General features: G+C 33.4%; 3 protein-coding genes and 1 long non-coding RNA gene across 13 annotated transcripts in view; 2 read left to right on the top strand and 2 right to left on the bottom strand.

The window, feature by feature from the left end:
- The window catches only part of LOC145944708 (uncharacterized), a 189807-nt gene extending 186352 nt beyond the window's left edge, over nucleotides 1-3455 (top strand). Inside the window, exon 6 of the long non-coding RNA XR_014426729.1 lies at nucleotides 3342-3455. This is a non-coding gene — a long non-coding RNA (uncharacterized LOC145944708). The remainder of the gene's footprint in view (nucleotides 1-3341) is intronic.
- Nucleotides 10-5882, bottom strand: Yme1l (ATP-dependent zinc metalloprotease YME1L). The gene is made up of 13 exons (XM_083053239.1): nucleotides 5534-5882; nucleotides 4913-5050; nucleotides 4307-4729; nucleotides 3960-4179; nucleotides 3758-3855; nucleotides 3378-3621; nucleotides 3122-3254; nucleotides 2748-2985; nucleotides 2371-2613; nucleotides 1982-2128; nucleotides 1549-1710; nucleotides 1260-1380; nucleotides 10-1065 (listed from the first exon to the last, which is right to left on the bottom strand). The coding sequence occupies exons 1-13, from the start codon at nucleotides 5558-5560 to the stop codon at nucleotides 1004-1006; spliced, it is 2256 nt and encodes a 751-aa protein (XP_082909365.1). The 5' UTR covers nucleotides 5561-5882; the 3' UTR covers nucleotides 10-1003.
- A 531-nt stretch (nucleotides 5883-6413) lies between these two features.
- Nucleotides 6414-23151, top strand: Nak (Numb-associated kinase). Of its 4 annotated transcripts, none has more exons than XM_083053237.1 (14): nucleotides 6414-7127; nucleotides 7973-8088; nucleotides 8222-8355; nucleotides 8547-8658; nucleotides 8742-8945; nucleotides 9076-9179; nucleotides 9428-9560; nucleotides 9707-9970; nucleotides 10181-10397; nucleotides 10499-10850; nucleotides 11264-11417; nucleotides 11869-12118; nucleotides 12232-12279; nucleotides 17544-23151. In XM_083053237.1, exons 1-14 carry the CDS (start codon nucleotides 7013-7015, stop codon nucleotides 19871-19873), a joined length of 4533 nt encoding a protein of 1510 aa, XP_082909363.1. In that variant the 5' UTR covers nucleotides 6414-7012; the 3' UTR covers nucleotides 19874-23151. The 4 variants fall into 4 exon arrangements, with proteins under 4 accessions (XP_082909363.1, XP_082909364.1, XP_082909362.1 ...); XM_083053238.1 differs by having other exon boundaries at nucleotides 6415-7127; nucleotides 11285-11426; XM_083053236.1 differs by having other exon boundaries at nucleotides 6415-7127; nucleotides 11264-11426; nucleotides 12235-12279.
- On the bottom strand, nucleotides 19781-27805 carry LOC145944706 (uncharacterized). 7 transcript variants are annotated; one of them, XM_083053253.1, is made up of 6 exons: nucleotides 27403-27805; nucleotides 26058-26150; nucleotides 23992-24540; nucleotides 23600-23807; nucleotides 23242-23483; nucleotides 19781-19920 (listed from the first exon to the last, which is right to left on the bottom strand). In XM_083053253.1, the coding sequence occupies exons 3-5, from the start codon at nucleotides 24333-24335 to the stop codon at nucleotides 23250-23252; spliced, it is 786 nt and encodes a 261-aa protein (XP_082909379.1). In that variant the 5' UTR covers nucleotides 24336-24540; nucleotides 26058-26150; nucleotides 27403-27805; the 3' UTR covers nucleotides 19781-19920; nucleotides 23242-23249. The 7 variants fall into 7 exon arrangements, with proteins under 7 accessions (XP_082909379.1, XP_082909376.1, XP_082909380.1 ...); XM_083053250.1 differs by having other exon boundaries at nucleotides 26058-26193; nucleotides 27460-27805; XM_083053254.1 differs by lacking the exon at nucleotides 27403-27805 and adding an exon at nucleotides 26684-27341.
- Nucleotides 27806-27999: the final 194 nt, after the last annotated feature.

Genomic DNA, 27999 nt, shown 5'->3' with positions numbered 1-27999 from the left:
ACACAAATGTTGAGATATATGTATATAAATATTTATGTGTATATGTATATACATAATTCAGTACAATTTATATTTATAATGTCTATTTAATGGTAAATCAGTTTATTATGTTTCCGAAATATATTTTTATATTCGGATATTTTTTACAATTTCTCAATTGCAATTTTCCAAGCAAAGAAAGGAAGACATAATAGCCAATAATTAATTTGACAATATCTTGATTTCCATTTTATTTAAAAAGTCGGCTATTACTTTAGAGAGAGAGAGATGAACGAATGTAGACCATTACAAATAAAAACTAAAAAAAAAAACTACGAGTAAAAGGTGAATTTTCCGGAAAACGCGATTCTTCTGATCAAATACATTTTTTTAGCGGCTGTTTTCTCGTTATTCGTTTAAAAATTCCAACGAGTGCAGAACTTCTATCTCTTCGGCGCATCTCTATTTAAAGTTTTAGATGAATTGTCAGCGTTTTTTCGCGGAATTTAATGATTAACCAAAGTTGGCATTTAACCAACAATAAACACTCCGTTCAAAAATAGATACTGCTGCATTAAAAAAAATATTTATCAATTTAGAATAAAGATTATGAAAGATATTGATGCATAGAATAATTATTAAATATTGAAGAAGGAAAATATGTCCAAATTTTAAAACAAAAAAGATAAACGGAGATATATGCTGTTAATATACATATATTGCAACAGTATCAATTTTTGTAATGTATATATACATTTAATTATATATAGTGTTTTAAACATTTAAATAGACATTTGAGTGTGATATTTATATTTCTGTTAAATTTGTATTTCACCTACAAATTTAAATCTAAAAAAAAATTTTGTAAAACTTTGTATTTTAAGTATATTTTAAGTCACTCATGAACTATATGTTCGTACAAAATACAACGATCATTATCCAAATTGCATGCCCGCGTAAATTTTATATAATTATGCTTGATTCCTACCTTCCGAGCAGATGTTCTTAGATAATCGCGCTTAAATTAAGATCCTTTTGTCGACCTTTTTGGATCTGCAGATGATTCTCGTTTACTGAGTCCTGTTTCTGAAACAATAAGATAAAATTTTAATAAAAATGATTACTATATTAATATATTAATATTTGTTGAGAGATATCTCTTGAAAACTTTTACATGAGAAACCATTTTATTTTTGTTTATACTACACACAAATTATATCTCATTTTAAATTAATTATTTTAAATTAATCAATTTAAATTAATCATTTTAAATTAATCACCATTTGCAATGGCAGCCACATCATCTGCATCTAATGTCTCATACTGTAATAACGCTTCTGCTAGCTGTTTGTGTTCCTTTGCGTGTGTTTTTAAAATTGATTTTGCACGTTCATATGATTCCTGTAAGAAGATGTGAAATACAAATTAGCAAATTATAAATAAAAAGAATTATATAACTAATAATTTTTTCTTGTTTCAATAAAGTAATTAACAATATTGGTATCAAATTTAAAAAAAATCTTTCTTATACAAATTGGTTTCTTATATTTAATGCAAGGTTAAATTTACCTGTAAAATCCGCTTTACTTCATTGTCAATAGTTTCACTCGTGCTTGGCGCGTATGTAGTGCCATTACCGAAAAACTTCTTATTCTCTATTATTGACCTAAATCCCACTTTTTCTGACATTCCATAATTTTTTACCATTAATTCTGCTATCTTTGTTGCTTCCTGCAAAGAAAATAAAGGTTCAGATTTACATGTCTCTGTGTGTTTTTAACTCAATTTATAATTATTCTTAATAATTTTTTTCTTTTACAAAAATAAAAAAAAGTTTTTATCAGTATAATAGTTTACACAATGTGCAATAACATTTAAAAATAAACCAATTTTAGTAAATTTAAATTTATATTTAGTGGATCATAAGTAATCACATTTAAATTGAAACTGTATTAGAAAAAAAATAAAATTCAGAAAATTACAAAACCAAGAATAACCATACCACTAAATCAGAAGAAGCTCCAGTTGTTACTTTATCTGGACCAAATATCAATTCTTCTGCAGCTCTGCCACCCATCATGGAATCCATATTAGCTAATAATTGTGCCTTGGTAATATGATAAACATCTTTTTCGTGCATATAAGAAGTCTGAAAATATAGTAGTTTGTAAGTTAAAAGTTACAGATTCGAGAATAGATATACACATACGCAATTTAATATAAAAGATCTAAACTCATTATATACATAATTATAAATAATTTCAACCATTATTAATAATAATAAAAATAATAATTATTTATTAAATTAATAATTATTATTTATAATAATAAAAAAAATAGTTATATAATAATTGACAAATATATAATTAAAATAATTAAATAATTACATACATGACCTAACGATGGTCCTCGTGGAACAATAGTAACTTTGTGAAGTGGCGTAGCATCCTTAGTATAGAATGCTACCAGCGCATGTCCAGCTTCATGATATGCTGTGATTCGATTGACTTCCTCATCACGTAACTTCAGCTTGCCTTCAGGACCCATCAACACTTTGTCTCTAGCATACTCCAAATGTTTCATAGTGACGCAATCCGCCTCATCAATCGCTGCGCGTAGTGCAGCTTGATTTATCTGCATAATATTTTTCAATTATTTTTCGATATTTTTGTTATATTTAAAAAAATCGATTCTAAAATCCGTAAATAAAAAATCGTGCAATCTTTTATAGTAACATATCTAAATAACTATGAAATGATATTTCTTACCATGTTTTCAAGATCCGCTCCAGTGAATCCGGTAGTACAACGTGCCAGGTAAACTGTATCAACGTCGTGCGTCAATATTCTGGATAAGTAGAGATCTAGTATTTCCTTACGGCCAAAATAATCGGGTTTATTAACATAAATTTCAACATCGAAACGGCCCGGACGCATTAACGCTTTATCGAGATCCTTGCGTCTGTTTGTAGCACCAAGAACTATGACACCTTCATTTTGGCGGAAGCTTAAAAAAGAGATCACAATTTTTTTTAATTAAATAACTTTAAATTAAATTTGCGAGATTTTGGATATACTTTGTATATATCATCAAAAACTATATTATGCAATTACATTCGATTTCAATTAATTCATAAACTCACCCATCCATTTCGGAAAGTAATTGATTAATGGTCTGATTCGCGTAAGGATGGAGAACCGAGTTGGTTCTTTTTGCACCCACGGAATCGATTTCATCAATAAACACTACGCATGGCGCTTTTTCTTTTGCCGCCCCTGAAAAATCGCACAAGAGATTGATACGATTTCGATTACTTTAGCACTACAATTAAATGATTATTATTGTTTTTTTTTTTTTTATAGAGAATTGGTGTTCTCGTCCACCTGGTTTTTACTTACTGAATAAATCTCTGACGCGTCGAGCACCCTGGCCAACTAGGATTTCGTCGAATTCAGGACCTGCTACGTGGAAGAACGGTACACCGGCTTCTCCAGCGACTGCACGCGCTAACAGTGTCTTTCCTGTTCCGGGTGGACCAACCAACAACACACCTTTGGGCAACTTTCCGCCAAGAGCAGAAAATTTGTCGGGATTTTTTAAGAATTCCACTACGTTCAGAAGCTCCTGCTTTGCCTCGTCCACCTGTAAGTTTTACGGATATTAATATTCAGAAAATTTAAGACTATATATAAATTAGTAATAAGTTAAAATTGGATTAGATTAATTTAACATTATAATGATAGAAGTAGATATTTTCGAAAGAATTTTTTGTGCTTACCCCTTTAACATCATTGAAAGTGACATGGATGTCCTCGGGATCGATCTCAATTCTATGACTCATAGGAAGCTTAAATATTCCTCCTCCTGGATAATTAACTATATAACATAATATAATTAATTATATTAATAATATAAATAATTTAGTCAATGTAGAGAGCAACTTTGAATACTATAAAAATAACGTCGATTTTTATACATACGATAAAGTAAAATTAGGAGGATAATTGTAGAGACAGCTATTATATTTTGCACGATTTTGAACAACATTGTTCGACCTCGCATCTGCCGTTGCAATCCAGATTCGTATCCTTCCACAAAAGCCATTTTTATTCTCTTCTGCTCGTCTACTGTTGCATCAGTATTGTTGAAGATCTGTTTTAATTTTTCAAAGTCTGAACTTTTTGGTTCATGTACCAAGCTCTACAGCAGTAAAAGAAAATAAGATAATTTATTTCATTGTGTGCTCTTTTGTAATCACATTTGAAATAATTAGAGCACTATCAATCATTGGATTAGATTGATTGAGTAAAATATAAATATGTCGTACCACATTAAGATTAGAAGACAGACCGAGCCATTTTTTTATTCTACTCATGAATGTTGGATTTTGCTCAAGTTCCATTTTTATACTGCGTTGAGATTTGAACGTACGAATTGGCATATGATTTTGTAGCGCTTTGGCATACCATGTGTGCAACAGTCTGCGTTGTTGTTTTGATGTTAGATGAATGACTGGTAGAATAATAGGCTCCGTCAATGAGGAGCATGGAAAGCCACGTTTGTTGTCGGCAAAACTTAGGCCGGATAAATAAGACACTTTCCACTTATTCTCTTCCAAAGATCTTCTAAATACATTGATAGTTAAATCATCTAACATCACACACACCTTATTGTTCCTCATTGTTAATGCATTTGAAACATTTAAGTTTGAAACATTCGTTTCCAGTAGTTCGGTACAATTTTTTGCCGCCTAAAACAAATCAAAAGTTACATTACTTATATACTTATATAATTTTGCATACTAAAACAAGAATGAAATAGAAATTATAATTTTGATTATAATATTGATATATCTATAGTTTTGTAATCATATGATTAATTTTTTAATATACTTTAGTTATATTTAAAGCAAAATAGATAGCTATAAAAATACCTCCTCAAGACTATCTTGGCAAATTGCCATCTCCTCTGTATTCTTTTGCAAGGATTCATCCTGTTTCTTAGCTTGGGCTGAATATGAAGTTGTCCTAGGAGTGACTGCCAATGTTAGCTGCGTTAAATGGTATAAAACCTAAGAATGAGATATAAAAAGATGGAATCATTAGAATGTCTACGTTACACTTCATAATTTAAAAGAGAAACAATCCTCTTCTCCTTTATTCTTATTAAATTCTTAGTCCTTTAGCTACAATTATTTATAAGTACGACTAACTAAAATTCAGAACTTTGCACTTTTACAAAATAAGTAAAATTTCAAGTAAATTAAAACTTTTCACTATATTAACATCGTCTACTTCCATATTAATTATAGAAATGATAAAAACAAGTATATTTTTATTGCAGGACACTTCTTGTTGATTCGTACTCGAAAAAACATTTTCATGTATCAGATTAAGAGTAAAAATACATTAATCGATTTGAGTACAAAATATTATATTTGCACATTGTTCAAGGTCAAAATAAGTTATATATTTGCATATAACGTGCACAAAGGGCATGGAAGAACAAACTGTAACAAACTGATGCAATTGTAGAAAATTAAGAGTGAGCAAACCTGATTGTGAGATTGAAGAGATATCATAATCTCGGGTATTTCTCAAGACGAAAAAAATTGTGCGGATTCACAGAAATTTGAGACGATCGAAGAACGATCGTGAATGAAAAGTCAAGCAATGACGGATCGCGACGTAAAAAACGATCGATCATGTGTCGATGGTTCGGATCGGCCCACGCAAGTGCTTCACCGCGAATTTGTCACGGAATTTTTTTTTATAACTATATAGTCACGTGACTAATCACTTGGCAATTTATTAAAACATCGAGTGATTTTTTTAACGCCGACTGTGTTTTGAATGCGGAGCCAATTGATGGTTAGCCGTCAAAGGCACGAACTAATAGTTCATTAGATACCGATCATTCGTTTCTATTCCTTCTCGCGATCTGAACGCCATCTTGTGCATAGAACTACGAATTATGGGTTGTCCAAAATATAGGGAATTTTCCAGCTAGAAGACAAACAGCCACGACGAAAGCATTTAGCATTTTTTAAAATTAATTAATAATTCAATATTATATTATATTATAATTTAATAATATAATATTATAATTATAATTAATTAATAATTTAATTTATATTATATTATATTATAATTTAATAATATAATACTATAATTATAATTCATTAATAATTTAATTAATATTATATTATATTATAATTTAATAATATAATAATTTAATATTATAATTATAATTAAATAATAATAAGATATAGGATTTGCTCCGTTTGACGTAACGAGATTTGACGTTTCAGCAGGACAGAAGATTCCCGCGCTCTGATTGGTGGAATCCGGTTCTCGCGACCTCGATCTTGAAATGCGTAGGCTCCGAGGTCGATCATGAGGAAGCCTAGAGACAGAAGCAGCGTCGGTGGGGATCATTTTCATTACGGTGCGAGGGATCTCGAGGACAGCACGAAGGTGCCAGCCGGCGCGTATCAACGGGCAGTTTGACATTCGGCCGGAAGTCGCGCACATATGTTTCCGACGTCGTCGCCGCGGCGCCGCGGCGAAGGCGCGATTGCGCAGTCGACTTGCATCTCCGAACCCGACGAGTATGTCGACCGGCCGAGGAGGAGCGGCTGAGTGATGCACGATACCTCGACGAGGGCCGATACGTCGTTATCATGACCGCCATCGTGGCGATTTTCTTCAGTTGAACACGCCACTAGGTCGATTCGCGACGAAACCGCGCAGTTCTCTCCCCGTGGGAGAAGGAGGAGGCGGCGGAGGAAGAGGAGGAGGAGGAGGAAGAAAAAGAGAAGGCCGGAGTCGCGCGCGAGACAGTAAGCGAGAGAGAGACAGATAGAACATCGCGCCAGATCGCCGTGTGCCGCCGTACCGTATCGTATCGTAACCGTTTCGGGGCGGGGGGGACCTGGGGGGGGAAGGGGGGAGACAGGGTGATCGTCTGCGGGGATCGCGGAGGAGCGCGAGGGCCTTATGTCAAGTCGACGACGAGGACGGAGCGCGGAAACATGAAGAAACTATTCTGCAAAATCGACAACACGTCGAAGGAGCCTAACAGTTATCTGGGGAAGGTGTTCGTCGTGGGCTGCCACACGGTTACCGTGGAGGAGGTCCTGGCGGAAGGTGTGTGTACATATATATATATATATATGTGTGTATGTGTGTGTATGACATGATTACACCGCCTGATTAATATCCGCGTCATTTTCTCCTCTCGTTCTCCGGAGCGGACTATTATTATTTTAAGTCTTGACGATCCTCTCTCGCTTTTCGCGATCCCGCTCTTTTTTTTTTTACTCCGTATTATCGTCGAGATGTATATTTCGATCGCACGCGAAAAACCCCCGCGAGATAAGCGACAGTGATATAGGACAGTCGGTAAACATTATTAAGCTCATTAGCTCTAATCTAGGAATTTGATGTGTGCTAACTGTGAAATAGATTTTGTACGTCGCGAGGAGTCGAGAAATTTAGAAATTGTCTCGGAGAAAGTTTCACCTTTGACGTCGGAATGATAATGATTGATTATTATTTTCCAAACGTAACTTTGCGAGATTTTTAAAAAATATTATTCGCATTGTGTTACAGAGTATTAGACGATGTTGCCTTACGTATATGTTAGAGCATGGTGCAGAGAAATTGATGATTGTCCAATCGATGGTCGTTATTTTGAGAGATAAAAGTGCTAATGCTAAAATCCATTTATTACCATTGGCTTTTTACTGATTAGTGTCTGTCGTAATTGTATCTGCATCAAGTTACAATGTACATATTTCACGATGACCTTGTTGTCAGTTTTTATATACACTTTTTTATCTCAATTTGCGCTTTGATTCGCAATTGAATGTAAATTAAATGATTAATGATCAAATATAAATTATGTCTAACTAAAATAGTTTGCATTCTAATAAACATTTCTCTTTTATGCCGCATTCTTACTTTACATAATCAATTATCTTATCTTACAGGAGGATTTGCAATTGTATTTTTGGTCAAAGCCTCAGGTGGACGATATGCGCTTAAACGGATGTATGTCAACAATGAACAAGATCTCAATGTATGCAAAAGGGAGATACAAATTGCTGTGAGTACTAACATATATAATATATATAATAAAACGTTAGTAATATAAATCTTCTTTTACATTACATATAGAAATATATAATATTCTGTTTTTAAAAGTTACAAAAATATTGAATGAAATCTTTTATTTCTAGAGCAACTTGAGTGGTCATAAAAATATCATAGGATATGTAGATAGTAGTATAACTCACACTGGCAAAGGAGTACACGAACTTCTGCTTTTAATGCCTTATTGTAAATCCCAAGTTCTTCAAATGATGAATAACAGGTTAGAAGCGATGTAATTCTTTATTACATTTTATTTCAATAATATCCAGATAACGTTATTTATAACGTAACAGTTTTGGTATCTAAACTATATTTCCATGTGCAAAATTGTAAAATATTGTATATCCATCGATCACTGTGAACTGAATACATTGTGAAAATTTATGGCATGTATTAACATCTTATTTGTAGGTTGCAAACAGGTTTCAGTGAATCGGAAGTTCTACAAATTTTTTGCGACGTTTGCGAAGCCGTGTCTCGGTTGCATCATTGTCAAACTCCCATAATTCATAGAGATCTCAAGGTGAACTATTTAATGAATGTTATATAACGTCATATCATCTGTCATATTATGTACTGAATTGTTATTTAATTGACTGGCGATAGGTGGAAAATATACTGCTCGCTGACAGCGGTCATTATGTTCTATGTGATTTCGGATCCGCGACGGGGAAGGTTCTTAATCCTAGCGTCCACGGCGCCGCGATGGTTGAGGAGGAGATCAAGAAATATACCACATTAAGTTATAGAGCACCCGAAATGGTTGATATGTACTGCGGAAAACCTATCACCACGAAGGCGGACATATGGGTAACTTTTATTTTTTATCTCGCTTAAATATCATTTATATAATACTATTTATCATATTGCCTTATTATAATGTAAATCGAGAATAAACCTAAACGCGAGCGTTTTGACGTCGAATTCTCTCGTCTTTCAGGCTTTAGGATGCCTGCTGTATAAACTTTGTTTTTTCACACTACCGTTTGGCGAAAGCACACTTGCTATACAATCTGGAAATTTTACTATACCGGATAATTCAAGGTATGTGAAAAATTACGTAACTAATGAAAATTTTCTCAACTTTAAATGATGGAAATATAATATATGAATTAGCCATATATGTGTGTATATTAAGAAAATGGATATATTTGTATAAATATATATAATATACAAATATAATATATGTATACAAATATATAATATATATAAATTATATTATATGTATAGTAAATATATATATGTGTATATAATAGAGATACATAAAACAATAAATAATTTTTATATTGCAGATATAGCAAGGCCCTGCATTGTTTGATTCGGTATATGCTTGAGCCAGACCCCGATCTACGTCCTGACATTTATCAAGTTTCCGTGATTGCTTTTCAAATTCAGGGTAAAGAGTGCCCTGTGCAGAATTTGCATGTACGTGAGTCACAATATTTATAATTTATATAAATAATAATTAATATAAATAAATAATATAAAATATAAAAAATAATTATTTATAATTTATATAAATAAAACTGTACTAAATTTTATTTTATAATTTTTCGTTTTTATTTTTATAGAAAGTCCCTACGCCGACGATAGAGTCATTACCGTGTCCGCTCATGGAATCTGAGAACATTAAGAGATCGGCATCTGTTAAAACTCCAAAGCCTGCGCCTATAGCGACGACGGTCGAGGGCACATCAGTGACTCCGAGACAGAGACCGAAGGGACAAGCTGTTAGCACGGGACCGATCAGTTTGAGCGGTCAAATCGTAGGACAAATATCGGGCCAAGGAAATCAGACGCAAAATACACCGGGAAATTCTATCTCTTATGTTCAGGTAAGGCTCTAATGATCCCTATAATTAATATCAATTATAATTACGCGTCTCCCGATAATGTTCGACGTGAAATTTACGCAGAAACGTTTAAATATTTTTTTTCAACAAGTACCTGTGCGGTCTTTAATATAATATATATATTTGTTATAAATAATAATATATACTATATATAAATATGATCTTTAATATAATTATTCTGTCTTGTGTCAGGTATCGCCGCACGTCTGCACTCCTAATCAGAATGTTCCTTTCGGCCAGCCATCGCAGGGACAGCCATCCCAGAGCCCGATGATCAGTCACTCTCCTCTAACTCAACAATCGCCTGTCACCGTTCAGGATAAGAATGCATTCTATTTTGATTCGCTGCAGCACGATACGAAGACAAATGTCAACGAGAAGAATCTGGAGGCTCTATTTCCATCATCAGGTAATCTAAATCCACAATACATATGTCTGAGTTATATACAGAGAGCTAAAAGAAGTAAAGATGACTAAGTAGCTTTTTTAACACATTGTTATCTTTGACAGGATATCCGGATCCGTTCAAAGACGATGCGGCGTCGATGCCGCCACCTACCAAAATTCCACCTCCCGTCGCTCCTAAACCTGGCAAAATCCTTCCAAAACTATCTAATCTTAGTTACCCGTCGTCATCGAAGTATCCGCCAGTCGCTTCACTACCGTCAAAATTGTCTATTTCAACGGGGCCTATTAAAGCAACTCCACCGACGCAACTGACACCGCCAGCTTTACCAAAACCGGTTAATAAGACGGAGAGCTTAAGTCAAAATATAAGCTCGAGCATATCTCCTCCTGACAGTCCGACATTGTCGTCCTCGCGGCACCGGAGAAACGTCAGCGATACAAGTGCTTTTAATAAGTAAGTAAGCCTATTTCGCTATCAAAATACAATATATATTTATATTTGCTTTTTATATCATTACAAACTTAAATAAGAAACGAGCTAACAAGAGCCAGACACAGAAATTAAGCACGACAAACTTGTTTTTAATTCCTCTTTAATTTGCAAATTAAATAAAACATTTAAAAACAAATTTGTTGCGCCTAATTTCCTATCTGAATATGTATTTATATATCAGAGCCTTTTCGTTTTCTTACATTTTTATATTCGCAACATTTATAGAGATTTGCAGCAATTATGAAATCCATAAATTTCTTTTAAATTAACATAGGAAAAGAGTTTTGAGAAATTTATTTATATTTATTTATACTTCCAAAAAAAAATTTTTTTTTTGTTTTTGTTTTGTCAAAATATTTTTATTTATATTACAGTGGCCATTTCGATGTTCACAGAGCGTTTGCAACTGAAACCACTCAATTCTTAGCGCCATACGAGGCTTCGGTTAAACCGCGTTCCGATGATGCGACTACACCTCCTGAACTTCCGAGTGATATAAGACCTTGTATAGCAACTAGTGCCTCGCATGTACGTGTTGTAAGTACACGAAGCGCACAGTTTTATTTTTGTTAAATGATTTTAACTTTTGCTTGAATCATATTTTTTTTGTATTTTGATTTGCCTCTATTTACTATAATCTAAAATTATATTTTACTTTATGCAAGAAATAAGAGAAGAATAACGAGAAAGAAAAAAGTCTCCCTTGTCGAACAGTGATCTAAAGCACAAAAAAAAAAATTTTTTTAGCAAAATTACGCATAAATATGAAATATAAAATATAGTATGAAAAATAATATAGTATATTTAGTTTTATAAAATATTTAGTTTTATTTCTACATATATTTAAAATTTGATTTTTATATGTTTATAATTATTATATTTTTTTACGCACTGCACCATCATTAATGATACTCTTACAATCTCCAAGTAAATTCGAAAATATTGCAAATTTGAATTAATATCTAAAAACTTGCACCAGGGCGAACTTTCGAGCCTAATGGGATCGGAAGGACGATCGTTGAGCGCGGATGTGGCCGCGTGGAATCCGTTTGAAGACATACAACCTTTTAATCAGTTAACGGAAGATCATATTTTTGGTGCTGAGTTTGACAAAATAAGGAGAGGGAGCAATACAAGTATCAGTGGAGTGAAAAGTCGCGAAAGCCTCGTTATGACATATACAGAATTACCAGAGGATCCCTTTGAATCTGCACCCTTTAGCCTGCCAAGTAAGCTCTCATTGAGATTCTAATTATTAGTCGCAAAATTAATTAATACAAACATGAAATTTAATATTACAAGGCTGAAGTGTATCTGTTGACGTTTTAATTATTTCTTTAAGCAGGAAAGAAGAATAAAATTGGATCAAAGACTGCTGCTATCGCTGGAGGTAATGCATAAAATCCTTCTTACATTGTCCTTTTTACCATCTCTCTCTTCCACTGCTCCTATATTAATCTATTAATCTATCTTGATTTAAAAGCCGCTACTTTAATACTTGGTTTCTTCCTTTTTGCCAAATCATTGCTATACGAGATTTGAAGCTGTAGTTTTAACCATTGTCTTTCGTCGTACTCGACGAGTCTCAGCAATGTATACCAAAGAACTTCGACAGTGAGAATTTAGCTTATCGAATGATAAGTTTTGAAAAAAACTGCTCGTTTAAAAAGAGATGAGAAAGGAAATTTATTTACTATTATATACCTTTGTACATATTGTTGAATATATATATAGAGTTTTTTTTATATAAATTGGATATATAATATATTTGCCTTTTTTATATTGATAAATACAGAGCTTTAGACTGATATAGATATTGTAATTCAATTAATCATATAATTAGTTATTGAGTATATTTAACTTAGCTTGGCTGTTGAATTGTTTTATAAAGAATAATATGTTAGAAGTAATCTTGGTATACAACTGAGACCGTCTTTAAAGAAAAAAAAAAAAACATCACATTTTACCCCTAGCTTTACATACATATAAGAGATAAGTACGAAAATTTTCTTAGAAAGATTAGATGTATTATACAAGTATATATAGATTTATGAAACATCACATTTTTCATTTAATGAGATTGAATTTGATTATTGTTTGCTTTGATCGCATAATATATTTACTTTTTTAGTTTAATTTCATGACAAAATTATTGTTAAGATTCTATATTATGATTGTAAGATATTCTCTTGTAGAATTATGAGACTCATATAAAGATTATAAGACATTCAACACAATTTACAAAAGAGACATACACTTTTGAAACGTAATAATGCAAAAATATGGGTCGATAAGAAATGTGAAGAAAGTTTCATTCAATATTAGGGAAAAGTCTCTCTAAAATTAAAAAGAGTAATCTCTATTTTAATTAGGTATCTCCTTTTTTTCTTCTTTCAAATTGCATCATTTTTGATTGGTGCCGCAATAACCATCGAATAGGATTGTGTACAAATAACAGTGTATTTACATACAATGTTTGTGGACAATAGATATGTAGATAAATGCTGAAACGATAATACTATCAGCATGTTATGCTTTTGTGCACTTTCATGTACATAAAAGAAGATCTTAATTTTTATATAGAGATGATTGAGTAACGTGATGAAAGGAGTATAGTATTTCAATGTATTATGTAAAATATAAAACGATGTTTCTTCTCCCGATTTAATTAGTTTACAATGCAAAGCTCTTGATATTTGTGATACAATACATAATCACGTACAGCTGATAACGTTGGTCATATCATCGCATCATTTTGTTAAATTTAATTAAAGAAACAAATTCCTTTTTCAAATAATGTTTATCTAAATAGATTAATTAATGGAATTCTCTATACTACCATTTATCAAATTTACCAAAGATGTGTGATAAGTTATAATGTTTAAACGTTGCTATTTATAAAAAAAAGATAAAAGTAAAGAAGTAAACGCTCTTTGTTTAATCGATAATTTTTAAAAATATATTATGCTTGTTAATTTAAACATATATATATGTATAAATCATATCTATTAAATATAATAGGGCAGACAATTGATGAGAGAAATGTAATCAATTGAAATAGATTTGAAGGACATTATTTTTTTATTTATATATGCTTATGATATATTACTTACAAAAGATAATTGTGTGATCATTTAAACTTTAAACTTATAATTAATGATACATATACATATGTATTACATATATGTGTGAATTGTTAATCTAAATTAGTTTTGTTTATTAAAGTACGTTCATTAAGATTGTGTTCATAAATATCATGGAATATTTTTCTTTATAAATATATTGCAAAATGTTTTAGGACAATTTTTTTTCTCGATAAAGATATAATTAAAACTTTATTTTTTAGTATAGCTGCGAAAAAGTGATTGTGATGCTCAGTTATGCTCAATTACGCAAAAGGGATGGTAAATCACATTTTACCAGTAAATTACATGCATATTAACTTCTACTTACCTCAAATAGGAAGTTACAACGTAAGGCTAATACATCGAATATTAGATTTGAAATATGATATATATATTGATTATTATGTTATGACAATTATTGAATATTGTTGAAATTATGACGAAGCATAATATACGACAAGAAATTTTGTCTTCAACTTTATAATAGATGTTCCTACAGTATATGTAGCGCACAAAGTGCAGGATTAGCTTTTATTTTTAGTGTTTTCGTACGAAATAGTTGATGTATCGATAAAAGAAAGAACAAAATTACGTATAAATATTATTATACACACATAAATATAAATGAACAAATATATATAAATTGAAAAATTATGTTATATATTATGTAATATACACAAAGTTTCGGTACACTATTTTGTCCTACTCAAATGCATATATATACATATACATATATATACAATGTATGTGTATATGTATATGCTTACATACGTGCAAACGTATATTATGTGTGCTATAATGATTGTATTATATAGTATAAAAAAAAGGTGAGAAGAATAGGTTTCAAGTATTTCCAATACGATGCGATTAATACAAAGCAAGGATCGCGTGTAAGTTTAGAGCACATCAATGATTTATTTTTCAGTATGAAAATATGGAGTACGCAGACCTTTCCTTCTCACAAACCAATTCTCTACGCAATGCGTAACACATGTGAATATATATATATATATATATATATATATACGTATATGTATATAGACATGTGCATAAGGATTATTATATATAAAAATCGCAAGATTGTATCTGCGCAATGGTAATACTACAGTGACTGGCAAATAATTATTTTTTTTTTATTTCTCGATCTTCTCATCCTCACTTCTTTCACTTCTGTTTCTTTTCTTCCTTTCTCTCTATTTCTGTTCGTTTCCCCTCGTAGCATTTCATTTACACCGCTTTTACACGGCGTTTGCTAATTTGTGGGTTTCTCTTTGATATAACTAACATTTCTCATCTATTTATTTCTCTATTCCTTTGGCTCGCATCACAAATCTTAAGATAAAATGATGTAATTTTAGCTTCTTAAAATAATCTCTGTAATCCGTAGAAGTAATTGGAAATCGCGAAAAATTACATCACTTTATCTTATTTAAGGATGTAAAAAAAATCACGATTTCTGTATTGTGTGTGTGTTTCTTTCGTATATTTGTCTGAGACACTTGTCTTGTGTGCGTTAATTATTTGTATCGAAAACATATCTTACGATGTAAAGAATACTATATAGGTATTATTGAACATTGTACATACTTGTTATATAATTGTTATTCCTTTTAATGGAATTTTCATATAGGAAGCGAAATAATAATTTAGATATAAAGGTACAGATTGATAATTTATCTGTTATTCTTTTTCTTTTTAAATTGTATCACAGATTTAATTTTGTACAATGTGTAAAGTGAAGCGAAATCAGGATATCTTCTTCACTCTAGCACTAGTAGTATTACCACAAAAATACCGCCGTAATATTATTTCATCTCCCTGAGCATATGTAAGTATCATAAGTTGTTCAGGGAATATGGCAAAAGGCGGAGACAATTGACAATTGATAAATGTGCTTATTTCTCTGTGAGAGAAAACAAAAATTACGAAAAATTATACTTATCTGTCCAATGTCTGGAACAACCTAATGAGTTTGGGAGGCATATTAGACATTAATTGTCATTTTGAATCATTTACGTTTAAGGAATCTTCTTTCTTTGTATCTCTAGTCCTGCTTTGTTTGCCTCCCATGGTGTCTCTAATAATGATGATGATAATAATACATGTGTGCCATCTCGAAAATCTTTTTAATTATACGGCGAGTTAAGTTGCGACGTATCGTAAAAAAGAAATATGTTATCTATTCGTCGAACGTATAAGCATGCTTTTCTCCTTGTGGCCTCTATAGCGATACTTATATGAGAGAAATAATTTTGAACAAGAATCTCGAGAGAGAGAGAGCACTATAGGGGGCTGACAAATCTATCTCGGACAGTATAAACCTTTCTGTCGGCTGTATTAAGACAAATAATGTTGCAGCAATAAAAATGTAAATTAGCATACGGAGTATTTGTTTCTTCTAAATGCTACTGTAAAACGCAGCAATACTTTGTTTCACGAATATAATATATCTATAATAGGGATAATTTGACGAAAGATATGCGTAATTCTCGCGATGGGTTCGAATGAGCTTATTGTTGCTATTCACTCAGAGCATTACTGCGTTTTTCGGCACACTTATCCTTAACTCCCTGAATCTGATTAGGACTGTTCCAGACCTATTGGTGGCGGTGTAACTAACTTACTAGCTTACTAGCTTAAATTAAAAAAAAAAAATCTGTTGTATATCACTTTCTTCATGTCGAGAAGATCTAACATTATCTTTTCCCGGAGAACATTATCTTTTCATTAGAGTAAGATTGTAAAATATCAATGCACATCGTATTTCAGTAGAGCACATAGACCTGCAGCAGACCTAATCAGATATTTCCTGTTTCTTCTGGGTCTTTTTCTTCTGTAAATGATAATATATTACGCCAGTTATACTATATCTATAAATATTTATGAAATTTTTAAATACTTTAATTTATAATTATTAAAAGCAAAATTTTTATGGTGTTATATTTTACAGAAAAATTATTTTATACATATATTACACATATAGTAAATTGAGAAATAATCAATAATTTTATTATTGATATAACTTCTTATATTGATAATGCAAAAATATTTATATTTTGCTGCATTAATATTACACGTTAATGTAATTTATTTATTAATAACAGACTTGTATAAAATATCTTTTGCGATATTTCGTATATGTACAAAGTGTCCTATTGACAATCTTTTTATAAATTTGTGATTTAAATTTCTCCATTATAAAATAGGCGTATCGTAGATTTTTTATATAATTATATACATATATAAATCTGTATAACAAATTTTATATTATTATGAATCACGTAAATCTAGAATATTTTGCGTAGTAGAATTTAAGAGAATTTGTTGTCGCGCAAATTACTTTCGCCTTTGACGAGATTTGACAAAATAAAAACCATAATATAGGTAAGTACGATAATGTGTTTTGGTAATAACAGAAATTCATCATGCTCAACTAATTTTTAAGTATAAGGAGAACTTTATATCGAGATAAAAAATTCAGTCTGCGATCAATTGGACGATAATCGTTCTGCGATGTTTTGTTTTACAGGAAAACCGGCCAGGGTGCCTCTGGGTGGCACGCAGTGGAACAATTCGGGGCTGGAACACGTTGGCGAAAGTGGAGGCGTCGACGACGAGGCGTCCCTGATCACGGAATCCAGTCCTGTCTCGCCGCCGTTCGTTCGCGCGCCTGCGGAGGATCGTTCCAAGTACGAGAAGCTGGCCTTCAACGCCGACGAGGTGTCCAGCGACAGCGACGGGAAGAGGGGCCCGAAGGAGCGAGCCAGGAAGACGAGGCGACGGGTGAAGAACGTGCTGAGCCGCGGCAAGAGAAGAGTCGCGGCTCATCAGCAACACGACGCGAACGCGGACAATAGTAACCCGCAGAACGTGGATTACGAGTCGGACGATTCGATCGGCTCGGCCAGCGATCTGCGCGCGATGAACGACGAGGAGGAGGGAAACGACGAGGACGGCGAGGAGAACGATGACGATGACGGCAAGAAGCGGAGCAAACATCACGACGAGACCATCTCCGAGAGCGTGCGCACATGCGGTAGTTCCGCTTATCACGCGGAATGCGAGTCCGTGGCGACGCACGAGGATGATTACAGGATGAAGAGGCCGAGGAGACAGCACCACTATCGGCAGCAACAGGCGCAACAGCTGCCGACCATCGACGCGGATCCGATCGTGGGTCATCAGTATGGCGAGAAACCGCTCCTGCTGGACGACGAACTGGATCCCGAGTCCAAGCCGGAACAGTCGCACGGGGATCCCTTCGTGCGACATCAGTACGGGTCTAAACCGTTGCTCTTCAACAACGGTGACAGCTCGTCTGACGACAACAACGATGACAAGTCCAAATCCCTGATCCAAAACGGTATCTGGAAGGTGGAGAACGACGTGTTCGCCTTGGCACCGTTTCCACGATCCAGCAGCTCCAGAAAGAGTAGCGATAGTCACGAGAGCGAGCCGAAGAACGTCGATCCTAGCGGTAGCGCGAGGAATTCGCCTCGTAATTCGAATCTGGTGACGCCTATCTCCAGTTCACCCCTACCGGAAGCGGTGTTTGCGGATATAATCGAGAGTAAACCGACTTCCGCACTTCCGCCACCGAGACCCACCACTTTGTCCTGCAAGTATTCGAAGAACATCGCGAATAACAAGACTATCTATTACGAGGAATCGTCATCCTTTCCTCGTCAATCGAACGTCGTTCAAACGTCGCCGGTCAAGAGCAACCCTCGCGTCGGCATCGCCGAAGAGGAGGAGGAGGAGGAGGAGGAGGAGGAGGAGGAGGAGGAGGAAGAGAAGGAAGAAGAAGAGCAGGAGAACGCGGAAAAGGATCTCTTCGGTTCCTCGCCATTCAGTCCCAGCGGATTCACCAATCCTTTCAACAACGTTCAGTCCACTTATGTCGCGAATGTCGACTCAACGTCGACTCAGCCGACGATGCCGACGATGCCGACGATTCTGAGTCCGGTGGGCTCTTCTTCCTCTTCCTACGTCGATTACAGCAACTGCGTCCCTCAGCTGCAATCGTCCAACAACGTATCGGATAATTATTACACTAGTCACTCTAGTAGCATAGTCGCTTCGACGTCGAAATACGGGAAGGTGACGGTGAATTCCAATGAACTTGTAGCCTCCAGTGAACCTTCCAAGGACCTCTTCGGGTCGATCCCGTTCGACGAGTTCGCCTCGCTGAAGATCAACGAGCAACAGCAGCGTCCGACATCTCTGTCGCTGTCGCAGTCGCCCAATTACGTGGATAACGTCAACGTATTAACCACCACGTCGACGTTACCCGTCAGCGGCATCGTGCAATCCCCGAAGAACACAGTCATTCACCTGATGCCGACACCACCGTTGCAGCCACAGCCTCCACTACAACCCACGCCGACTTATATGATTCAACCGACCGCGCACACCGCCAGGATCACCGTGCACGCGGTCAACAGCGTCTCCAAGGTGGACATTACGTGCGACATGATATCGCCCATGTCGCCCGAGCCCCTGGTAGCCGCAGACGACGACACTCCCAAGCACAACAAGAGGGAGAAGTCATCCAAGTCGGACAAGTCCAAGTATCATCTGATCGACGAGAACCACGGTAACATCAACGAGTTACAGGCGGCGCACAAGGTTTCTCACAAGACCAAGTCGACGAGCCATCACAAGAAGACGCCCAAGGGCAAGAAGAGCAGCACGGCAGCGACTGCCGGCTTTAGCAACATGAGCTTCGAGGACTTTCCCAGCGATGAGAATGAGGAGAGGCAAGCTGGACGGACGAAAGTCGCGCCTTTCGAGGTAATCCGCGAAGCGTCCGAGAAGCGATTCGGATCGTTGAAGAGGCGGAGCAATCCGTTCACCTGAGATGAGACTGTCCCGGCTAGCTGGCATAGAGCCGCTTATCAGAAACGCTGGAACAGGTAAAAAACATTAATTAAACGCGATACGATTGATCGACATGATATTATTCACGTAAGTAAACGTCGTTCTTGTATTTGCAAAATTTTTTCTTTTTTTATTGGCTAGAATTTCACTACCTTGTATGACGAATATAAAAAAAAAGACACACAACTGAAACAAGATATTAATCTCGTAAAAAAAGACGATGTGTTTAAAAAACCAAGTCGACATACAGGTTGTATTTATATATATACATACTGGGAAAACGCGTTTAGGCAATTTGCCTTTCGAAAGCACGAAAATTTGTCAGCAGAATGAATATATGATGAAATTATGCCTATTTTACATTATCCGTTTTCGACATGTTGCGTTTGTGAAAAAATATGAAACGAAGAGAAAAAAAGAGAAACGTAATTTATTTAACAAATCTTTTATATAAAAGATTACAATATTCTATTTATATTATTCTAATATTCTGTTAATTTGAATTTTTTGGATAAATAGTTACACAAAACATATCTTATTTACTATAAATAACTTATTACAATAATTATCAGGAAAAATACATTTTATTAGTTTTTTAAACATTTAATTCGTCTTTAAATTAAATATAAAATCACGTAAAAATAATTCATCTTTCTTTTTCTTTTTTGTTATTTCAATATTAAATTAAGAAATAAAAATGTACGCTTAAAAAGTATATAAATGTATAAACGTGAATACCATTATTTCTCGATAGTTGCGTATTTTTTTCACAAACGATAGAGTGATGTGATAGCAACAATTACTACTGCATACGTTTATGTCAGAAGGCATTCAGCGTGAACAAATATATTTATACATGCCTAACTGATAAACGTGTGTGGTAGGTCGTATATAAAATCGGTGATTTACACTAAAGTCGGAAAGTATTAATTCATATATACTACCATTTTTTAATTGCTTTTTGCATTTTTAGAAGATTTATACACACAGACAGAACAGGTAATAATGATAAATCAGAAAAAAAGACATTACGTTATTGAAATAAAATGTTGATCTTTGCGGAATAAAGAGAAGAGCGAGCGAGAGATACTTTCTAATGTATTTTAACGTGAAACCAGGTTGTGAAAACTTGGCAGCTCGATACCAAAAAAAATTATAAAAATAGAGATAAAGAGAGAGAGAGAAAGAGAGAAAGAAAGAGAGAAAACTTGTGCATCTATTTTTGCAGCTAAATCTTTTCACTACGTTTGTACTTTAAAAATTTGTAGATTTCTAATAGTACAATCTATACTAGTTCTTACAAAACAATTTTTCTAAAAAAGTTATCTGAACTATATATACATACATATATATACATGTAAACGCAATTCGTAAAGCCTCTGAATAAATTTCTCAGTTAGGAAGAGACGAAATTTTTACCACAATATTTACAGTCTCTTGAAAAAAAAGAAAACAAAAAAATCGCAACACAAACACAGAGTATTTCTCATGAAAATTAACGTAATGCATAATTTACAGAATTCGATATTACAAAGGCGCAGATACTAGCATCGAAGAGTGATTTCTAATATTTGTCATAAAAAAGAGCGAGCAGGTTCGCCTAAAGAATTGGCCTTATTGTGTAAGACTGACTTGTTGTTTAATAATCTCGATTGACATTTAGAAATTGTATAAGATAATTAAATCTCATTTGCTTGCAATTCGACAATTCGCTGATGATTCATAGCGCGAAATTGTTCAAAACCAATACTTGAATTCTTGTGCCCTTTTCACGATCGAGATTGTTAAGTAAAAAACATATAAACAATAGACATTATAAATATTATAGGTATTTACCTATTAATATTCATTTCTTTTCTCGTATTGAATCTGTATATGTTAAACTATTCTTCTCTAGCGAGAATGAATTTAATACACAGGATTTTGTAACTTTGGAAATCTATTCGAACTTTCTTCTGCTAATATACTGCGCCTTTTATATAATCGAAGATCTACAATCTAGTTCAGTGTAAAAAGATATGACAATATTATATAAAAAAAAAAGAAATGTTTGTAATCTACGCGTGTTTTTATGCATGCACACTCATGCATATTATTATATATATATACATATATAAAAAGATGTAATATAATTTGTAGATATATTAGCTCGTATGATTAGGTGCCTTCCTTCATTAAGTAGCGTTCAAGCTCTTGCAGTCTTTGCTGTCGTGTTTTTTAGCATATAAAAGCTGATTAGTATTATATATAAAATAAACGGAGTCAATTGTATTTATATACATGTAACGGATATAGTGTATATCTGAAAAGTTGTCTTCAGTTTAGTTCCTATACATAATCAGGTGAGAGATATGTGTAATCTATAGGGAATTAAAAGCGATTTCTTCATGCTAGCACGTACACACGCTCATACACACAAAACTAAGAATAATATAATTTATGCGAACAGAATTGAATATTAAATTTCGATTCATTGAATTTGATCAATCCAAGAATGATTCGAATGTATTTACTAAACATACGAGAGAAATGTTTTGTTATTCCAAGTCTTAAAATACTCTGTCATTCTGTATACACCGTATATAAAATAGTACGAATTAGGTGCTAAGAAACACCAAGCATTTCAACGTCCTAAGGCGATGCAATTCGATTGTATAAAGTCTCTAATTATGGCTACGTATATAATATGTAGATACACACGTGATACATTCCTTCTTTGAATTTTCATATACTGTTATTTATTAATTTTATTATCGTTGGTTTATATAGATTTTCTCATGTACACATAGGAAGAGAAATATATACATGTCTCGAAAAGTTTTATGGATACTTTACTAGTTTGCACTTCAATTTCGTCACTGCCTGCAATAACACAGTATTTTCATCTTTATCTTTCGTTAATTGTAATAATACAATGATAGCAACATTATAAATCGTATTTAAAAAAGAAAAGAGTTAATATATAAAGAACACGTTCGTTTATATATTAAGTTAATAATGCGAACTTTTATTCTTAGGACGATCAAAAAATTGTTCCAATGTGTGTACACACAATGTGTAATATAGTAACGCAAATTGTGTAAAAAAATGTATAAAGAGAAAGCAATTATATTTGAATATGAGAGAGGGATGCGATTATTTTCCACGGCAGCGGAAGAGTCTTTAATTTTTTGATATATAAGACGAAAAAGAGCTATTGAAAGCACTCTGTCTCTGTATAAAATTGCATAAATAAAATGTCAATACTATCAATCATACACGCGATGTCCTGTCTACGTATGTATTTCTAAATTTTACAAAAAATGTTAAAGCGTTATACACGACGTCAACTGACGATTTAACTTTACCGAAGAACTCAGCAACAGCAGCAGACTTTTTCCCCTAAATCGTGCAGCCTCTTTCTCGCCATGATGAAGTTTATCAAGCACGCGAGGAACCAAGCGAAGAAGTTGAACCAACTCGTGGATATCGCAAGCTGAAGCGCTATTCCTGTGTTGATCTCGCTGCCGCGAGTCCAGTTGTTGGTATCCGGATGAAGATAATCCATAAAATCGAAAATCGCGCCGCACGATAGCCTATTATGAATCGCCTGCGATAATAAAAAAAATAGAGACATTTTTTTCTAATCGAACAATCACGTTCTCATTCATTTCTGAGAAGAGAGAGTTATTGAATGTTAAACTTGATAGATAAAATGCGTTTTACCTGAATTTCGCGGCCTCTCGAACCCAATATTTCAACGAGATGTCTTCTGTATTGATCGCAAGATTTATAATAGCCATCTGTTATCACAACCGCGTGGGCGAGAGACAGGCAGCTGATTAGCACTGCGAAAAAAGCGACGGGCATCCATTGTTTAAAAACGCCTCTCCTTTTCACGTGGACCACGATGACCCGTTCGTTGAGCTTGTTTCTAGAAAAAGAATTTAAGAGACAATATAATAATAGAGTTTTTAGAATTTTTAATTTATAAAAAAATTTTATTTTTTTGAGTCTTCAAGACAGTTTGAAGATATGGACTATACAGTCACGCATTACGATCAATCCTACATAATCTGCATAGAATAAACAAAAATTCGAAGATTCGCAAGTAGTACCTGTCCTTGTCCTGCGTCCGTTTGCGGCTAATTTGCTTAGGATCATCCAAATTCTTATATATGCAACATCTGTATCCGTGAAAACCGCCGAGACACATGGCGATCAAGATTATGGGCGTGAGACCGTAGGCACCAAAATGACAGACCTTGACATTGCCGCCGAGAAACGTGCGAAATGTGCTGGTGCCGTAGAATATGCAGCCGCAATCGATGTCGAGGCAAGTGTCCAATGTCCATGTCCAATGCTGCCAGGTAGTCACCAACGATATGACGGACGTGATGCAGAACACCATGGATCCGGTGTACAGCATCGTTAGCCTTAATTCCGCTTGTCTCGCCTTCATGATTGCGCCTCGCGATTTATTCGAATTAGAAAAGAATTTTTTTTAAATTCTCAATACACAGCCATCCGCTCGGATCGTGAAGAGGAATCAGCAGAGAAGCCTTCACATGCGATATATTTATTTTCTTACTTCCACAAATATTCCCTTTCTGTTCATATTTCAATGATTATTAGTATGTATATTAAATACGGAATTTCGATTTCACCTGAAAGATAAAAAAAGGTTTTTATGAGACTTTGAGATCAGCTTCTTATTTATAGACTTATGCATTTATTTCATAAATAAATTCATAAGTTATAAATCGTTTTTCTTACTTCATCTTATCAATATAGAGCGAATTTTTATCCTAAAAGCGTTAGAAATAATGTATACATATTTTTGACAGAATTAAAGAAAGAAATTAATTAAAATACTTTTTGTGAATAATTAACGATTGTACAAGATGATAAAGAAAATCGATCGAAAATATTAAAATTGACAATTGAATATTAAAATCCTATATATAAAAAATAAGAAAAATTGTAATCTTTTTAAAGAACTAAAGTTTTTTATATTATTATTAAGAATACACACTTTTTTCTTCTTTATAGTAGAGTTTCTTAAAAAAAATATTATTACTAACTTTAGAAGTCGATTTTAAATAACATGTTTTATGTTTAATTACTTTAAATTTTGATTCCCCATTTTTAATTCTCTAATAAGATTTCAGAATTGATCGTGACAGTTCGCCATTGCGTTTGACAGGAAACACGTGGCGCGAAAATTCGTGGCGTAGAATCATAAAATAGTGCGCATAAAATATTTTCATATTCGAAGCTATTTCCCCTCCTTGGACGCACCATCGACACATCTATTTTTGGCGGATTAAACGCCGAAATTTCCTCTTTCCATTGCGCCCGAATTCCGTTCTCCGCCATCGCTCTACACGCGGTGTCTTATTCACCATAAGTCCCGCAATATCACAATTATAGATAATTAACGTGAAATTTAAAATGTTTCTCGCGCGTGTTTAGATTGCTTTTACATCCATAATTCTTTAGAAATTTTTTCTTCAAATTAATCTTGATTTTTAGTGTTATGTGTTCTCTTAATAATAATCCTTTACTTTTTCATATAATAGTATTGCAATACGTCTTTTATTTGGCGCATAAATAAACATTTTATGATTTGATGTAATAAATGTTTTTATCCTCAACATTAAATTAAAAATAATTTAGTTTTAAGATAAATATAGTTAATTGAGTTAAATCAGTAATTCGTCTGTTTATTTTATAGTAAATATTATGAATCTAAAGAGAATTAATTAAGTAGAATTAAACGAAAATTAAAACCAACATTGTTGAAACTCGTATGAAATCAGAACTGTTTGTATATGTTAAAAACTAAATTACTTTAAATTTATTTTTTATTCGTTTCAATAAGAAAAGATAATATCTTGAAAGAGAAACACGATTTACAGAACTATGAAGACTTTAGCAAAGTTATAAAATCAACAGTAAAAACAATCCAAAATAAACTTTTTAATAATAATAAATCTAAAAAAAACTCTTACTTAACGAGAGCTCGCATTTGTTTCATGTTCTAGTTTCTCAATAGAAATAATTGTTATGATAAGCGGTGACGAAAGCTTTTGGGAAGTGTACGTCGTCGGATCATTAATCAAACTCAAGCTACGTAAACAAATAACTAGAACGCGACTGTAAAGAATATAAGAACACTTACGACGTAATCCAAATAATTTACATATGCACCTTGTGCATATGAAAGAATCGAAGATGGCTGGCTGGCTGGCTGACTGTCTGACTGACTGACTGACTGACAATGAAAGGACGACTACACTTACGTTGATTAGTGACGACTGGGGATATAATAAAACTCGTCGTTCTCTATCTAGCTTGTAATAGCCAGAGTTAGAGAGAAACTCAGAGGTGCTAATTAAGGTTAATTATCACTACCTGCTTTTTATAGGAAGCAGTTAAATATTGACATTTAAACGACGACGAGGAATGCTAATGATGAAAGTAATACGTAACGTATATGCCATTCGAAAATAGCATGTGTAATGGTTTTTGGATAATTGATGAAACAGAGGAAGATAATAGAAATAATAATAGTTTCTTATTCTTTTTTTTTCTCTCTTGAGAAAGATAAAAAAACAAATTTTAAAAAATCGATTCTGTTCTCTATTCTTCAGTTTTTTTTTAGTAATTCAAATCGAATTTTTTTCCAACTTTATCCTCTTTTGCAAAGCACTGTTATGTACCTGATGACGATGGACAGATAACTGTCAAGAGATAATCGTGAGAAAAATAGGAAATCTTGTTATATAAATCTATATCGTGACTTACTATAACTGTTAAGACTTAACTGCATTATTTTTCAACTTTAACACTGTCTCTTTATATAGTATCGCGTCTGCCAGCGTCAAAAGATCCGAAGCGACTACTTCCGCGACTTCCGCTGGGCTTTTGCGCCTTGTGCATATCGTGATGTATATACAAGAATTATATACACATGTGTCTTGTTTAAATAAGTCGTACACTTTCGTAAATATTCTTTGCGGTCTACAAGATCTCTGCGATCCCGACAGATAAAATAAACCGATGCTCGTTGCCTTATTCAGTAGTTCGTTGTGCAATTATATAATATATGTGTAGATGTATACAATTATAATATAATTTATATTAATATAATTTATGTCTCTTAATATGTTCGTAAATACACCTGAGTCACCTGAGTTCTCCTAATGCATATCTCTTTGCAACATATGTTTTGCTATTAACTCAGACTCAGGTCGACCAGTGACATGGAGAACACATTATGCGAAGAAGTATATATGCATTGGGAAAATATATATTGCAAAGAAGTTTTAATTCAGACGTATTTACGATGAGTGATACGATGAGAATCTAATAAAACTCCATTTTCTATTTCTATCTAGCGAGAGCGCTTTTAATACGCTTGTAATTTTATAACTAAATCAAATATTTGAATGTATTAAAAGGTATATACTGGTATTAAAAGATATAGTATACTGCTTGAATATTTCAATTTCGAATTCACAAACCATTCCACCAAATCTATTAAATTCAACAAGATTTATTAAACTCGCATAATCTTTTACTCATTGTCAGTTGAGATATGATGCAACACACTTTATTTTTCGCACAATTAGTCAATGTAAATATCGCGCATACAAATAACTTTTTCGAATTATTTTATTGGCAAATTTATGTAATTTTTTTGAGATATGTAGTTTGCACACTCAATTATTGGATAAAACGCAATAAAATGTACTGGATAAGACATGTACACGAACAAAAACACTCTGATCGGTGGAAAATCCACTTCTTCCAGTACGTGAAACCTGATAGTGAGATAAACTTTGATAAGATTAACGCGTCTCTTTCTGAATCACTGTGCACATAAAAAAAGACTCCCAGTGTGTGTTCTCACTAAAGCGTGTGAATATTATATCAGAGATTACATAGTATATTTACATTTATATTTACAAGTAAGATTTTTCTTATTGTTTAATAAATACGTTATCAAGCAAATAGAATAATAAATTGACCGAATATATTACTGAAAGACATATATATACAATATTAAATTGCAAATATATGCAACGTGTAACGTCAGTAAGTTTATTTGAAAGTACATA

This window comes from Prenolepis imparis, unplaced genomic scaffold, assembly GCF_030444845.1.
Source record: "Prenolepis imparis isolate NDT839.2.m4 unplaced genomic scaffold, iyPreImpa1.0 SCAF_13, whole genome shotgun sequence".
NCBI classification, from domain to species: domain Eukaryota; kingdom Metazoa; phylum Arthropoda; class Insecta; order Hymenoptera; family Formicidae; genus Prenolepis; species Prenolepis imparis.
Note: the sequence above shows the minus strand (reverse complement) of the source record. Positions and strands in the feature narration are given on the sequence as shown.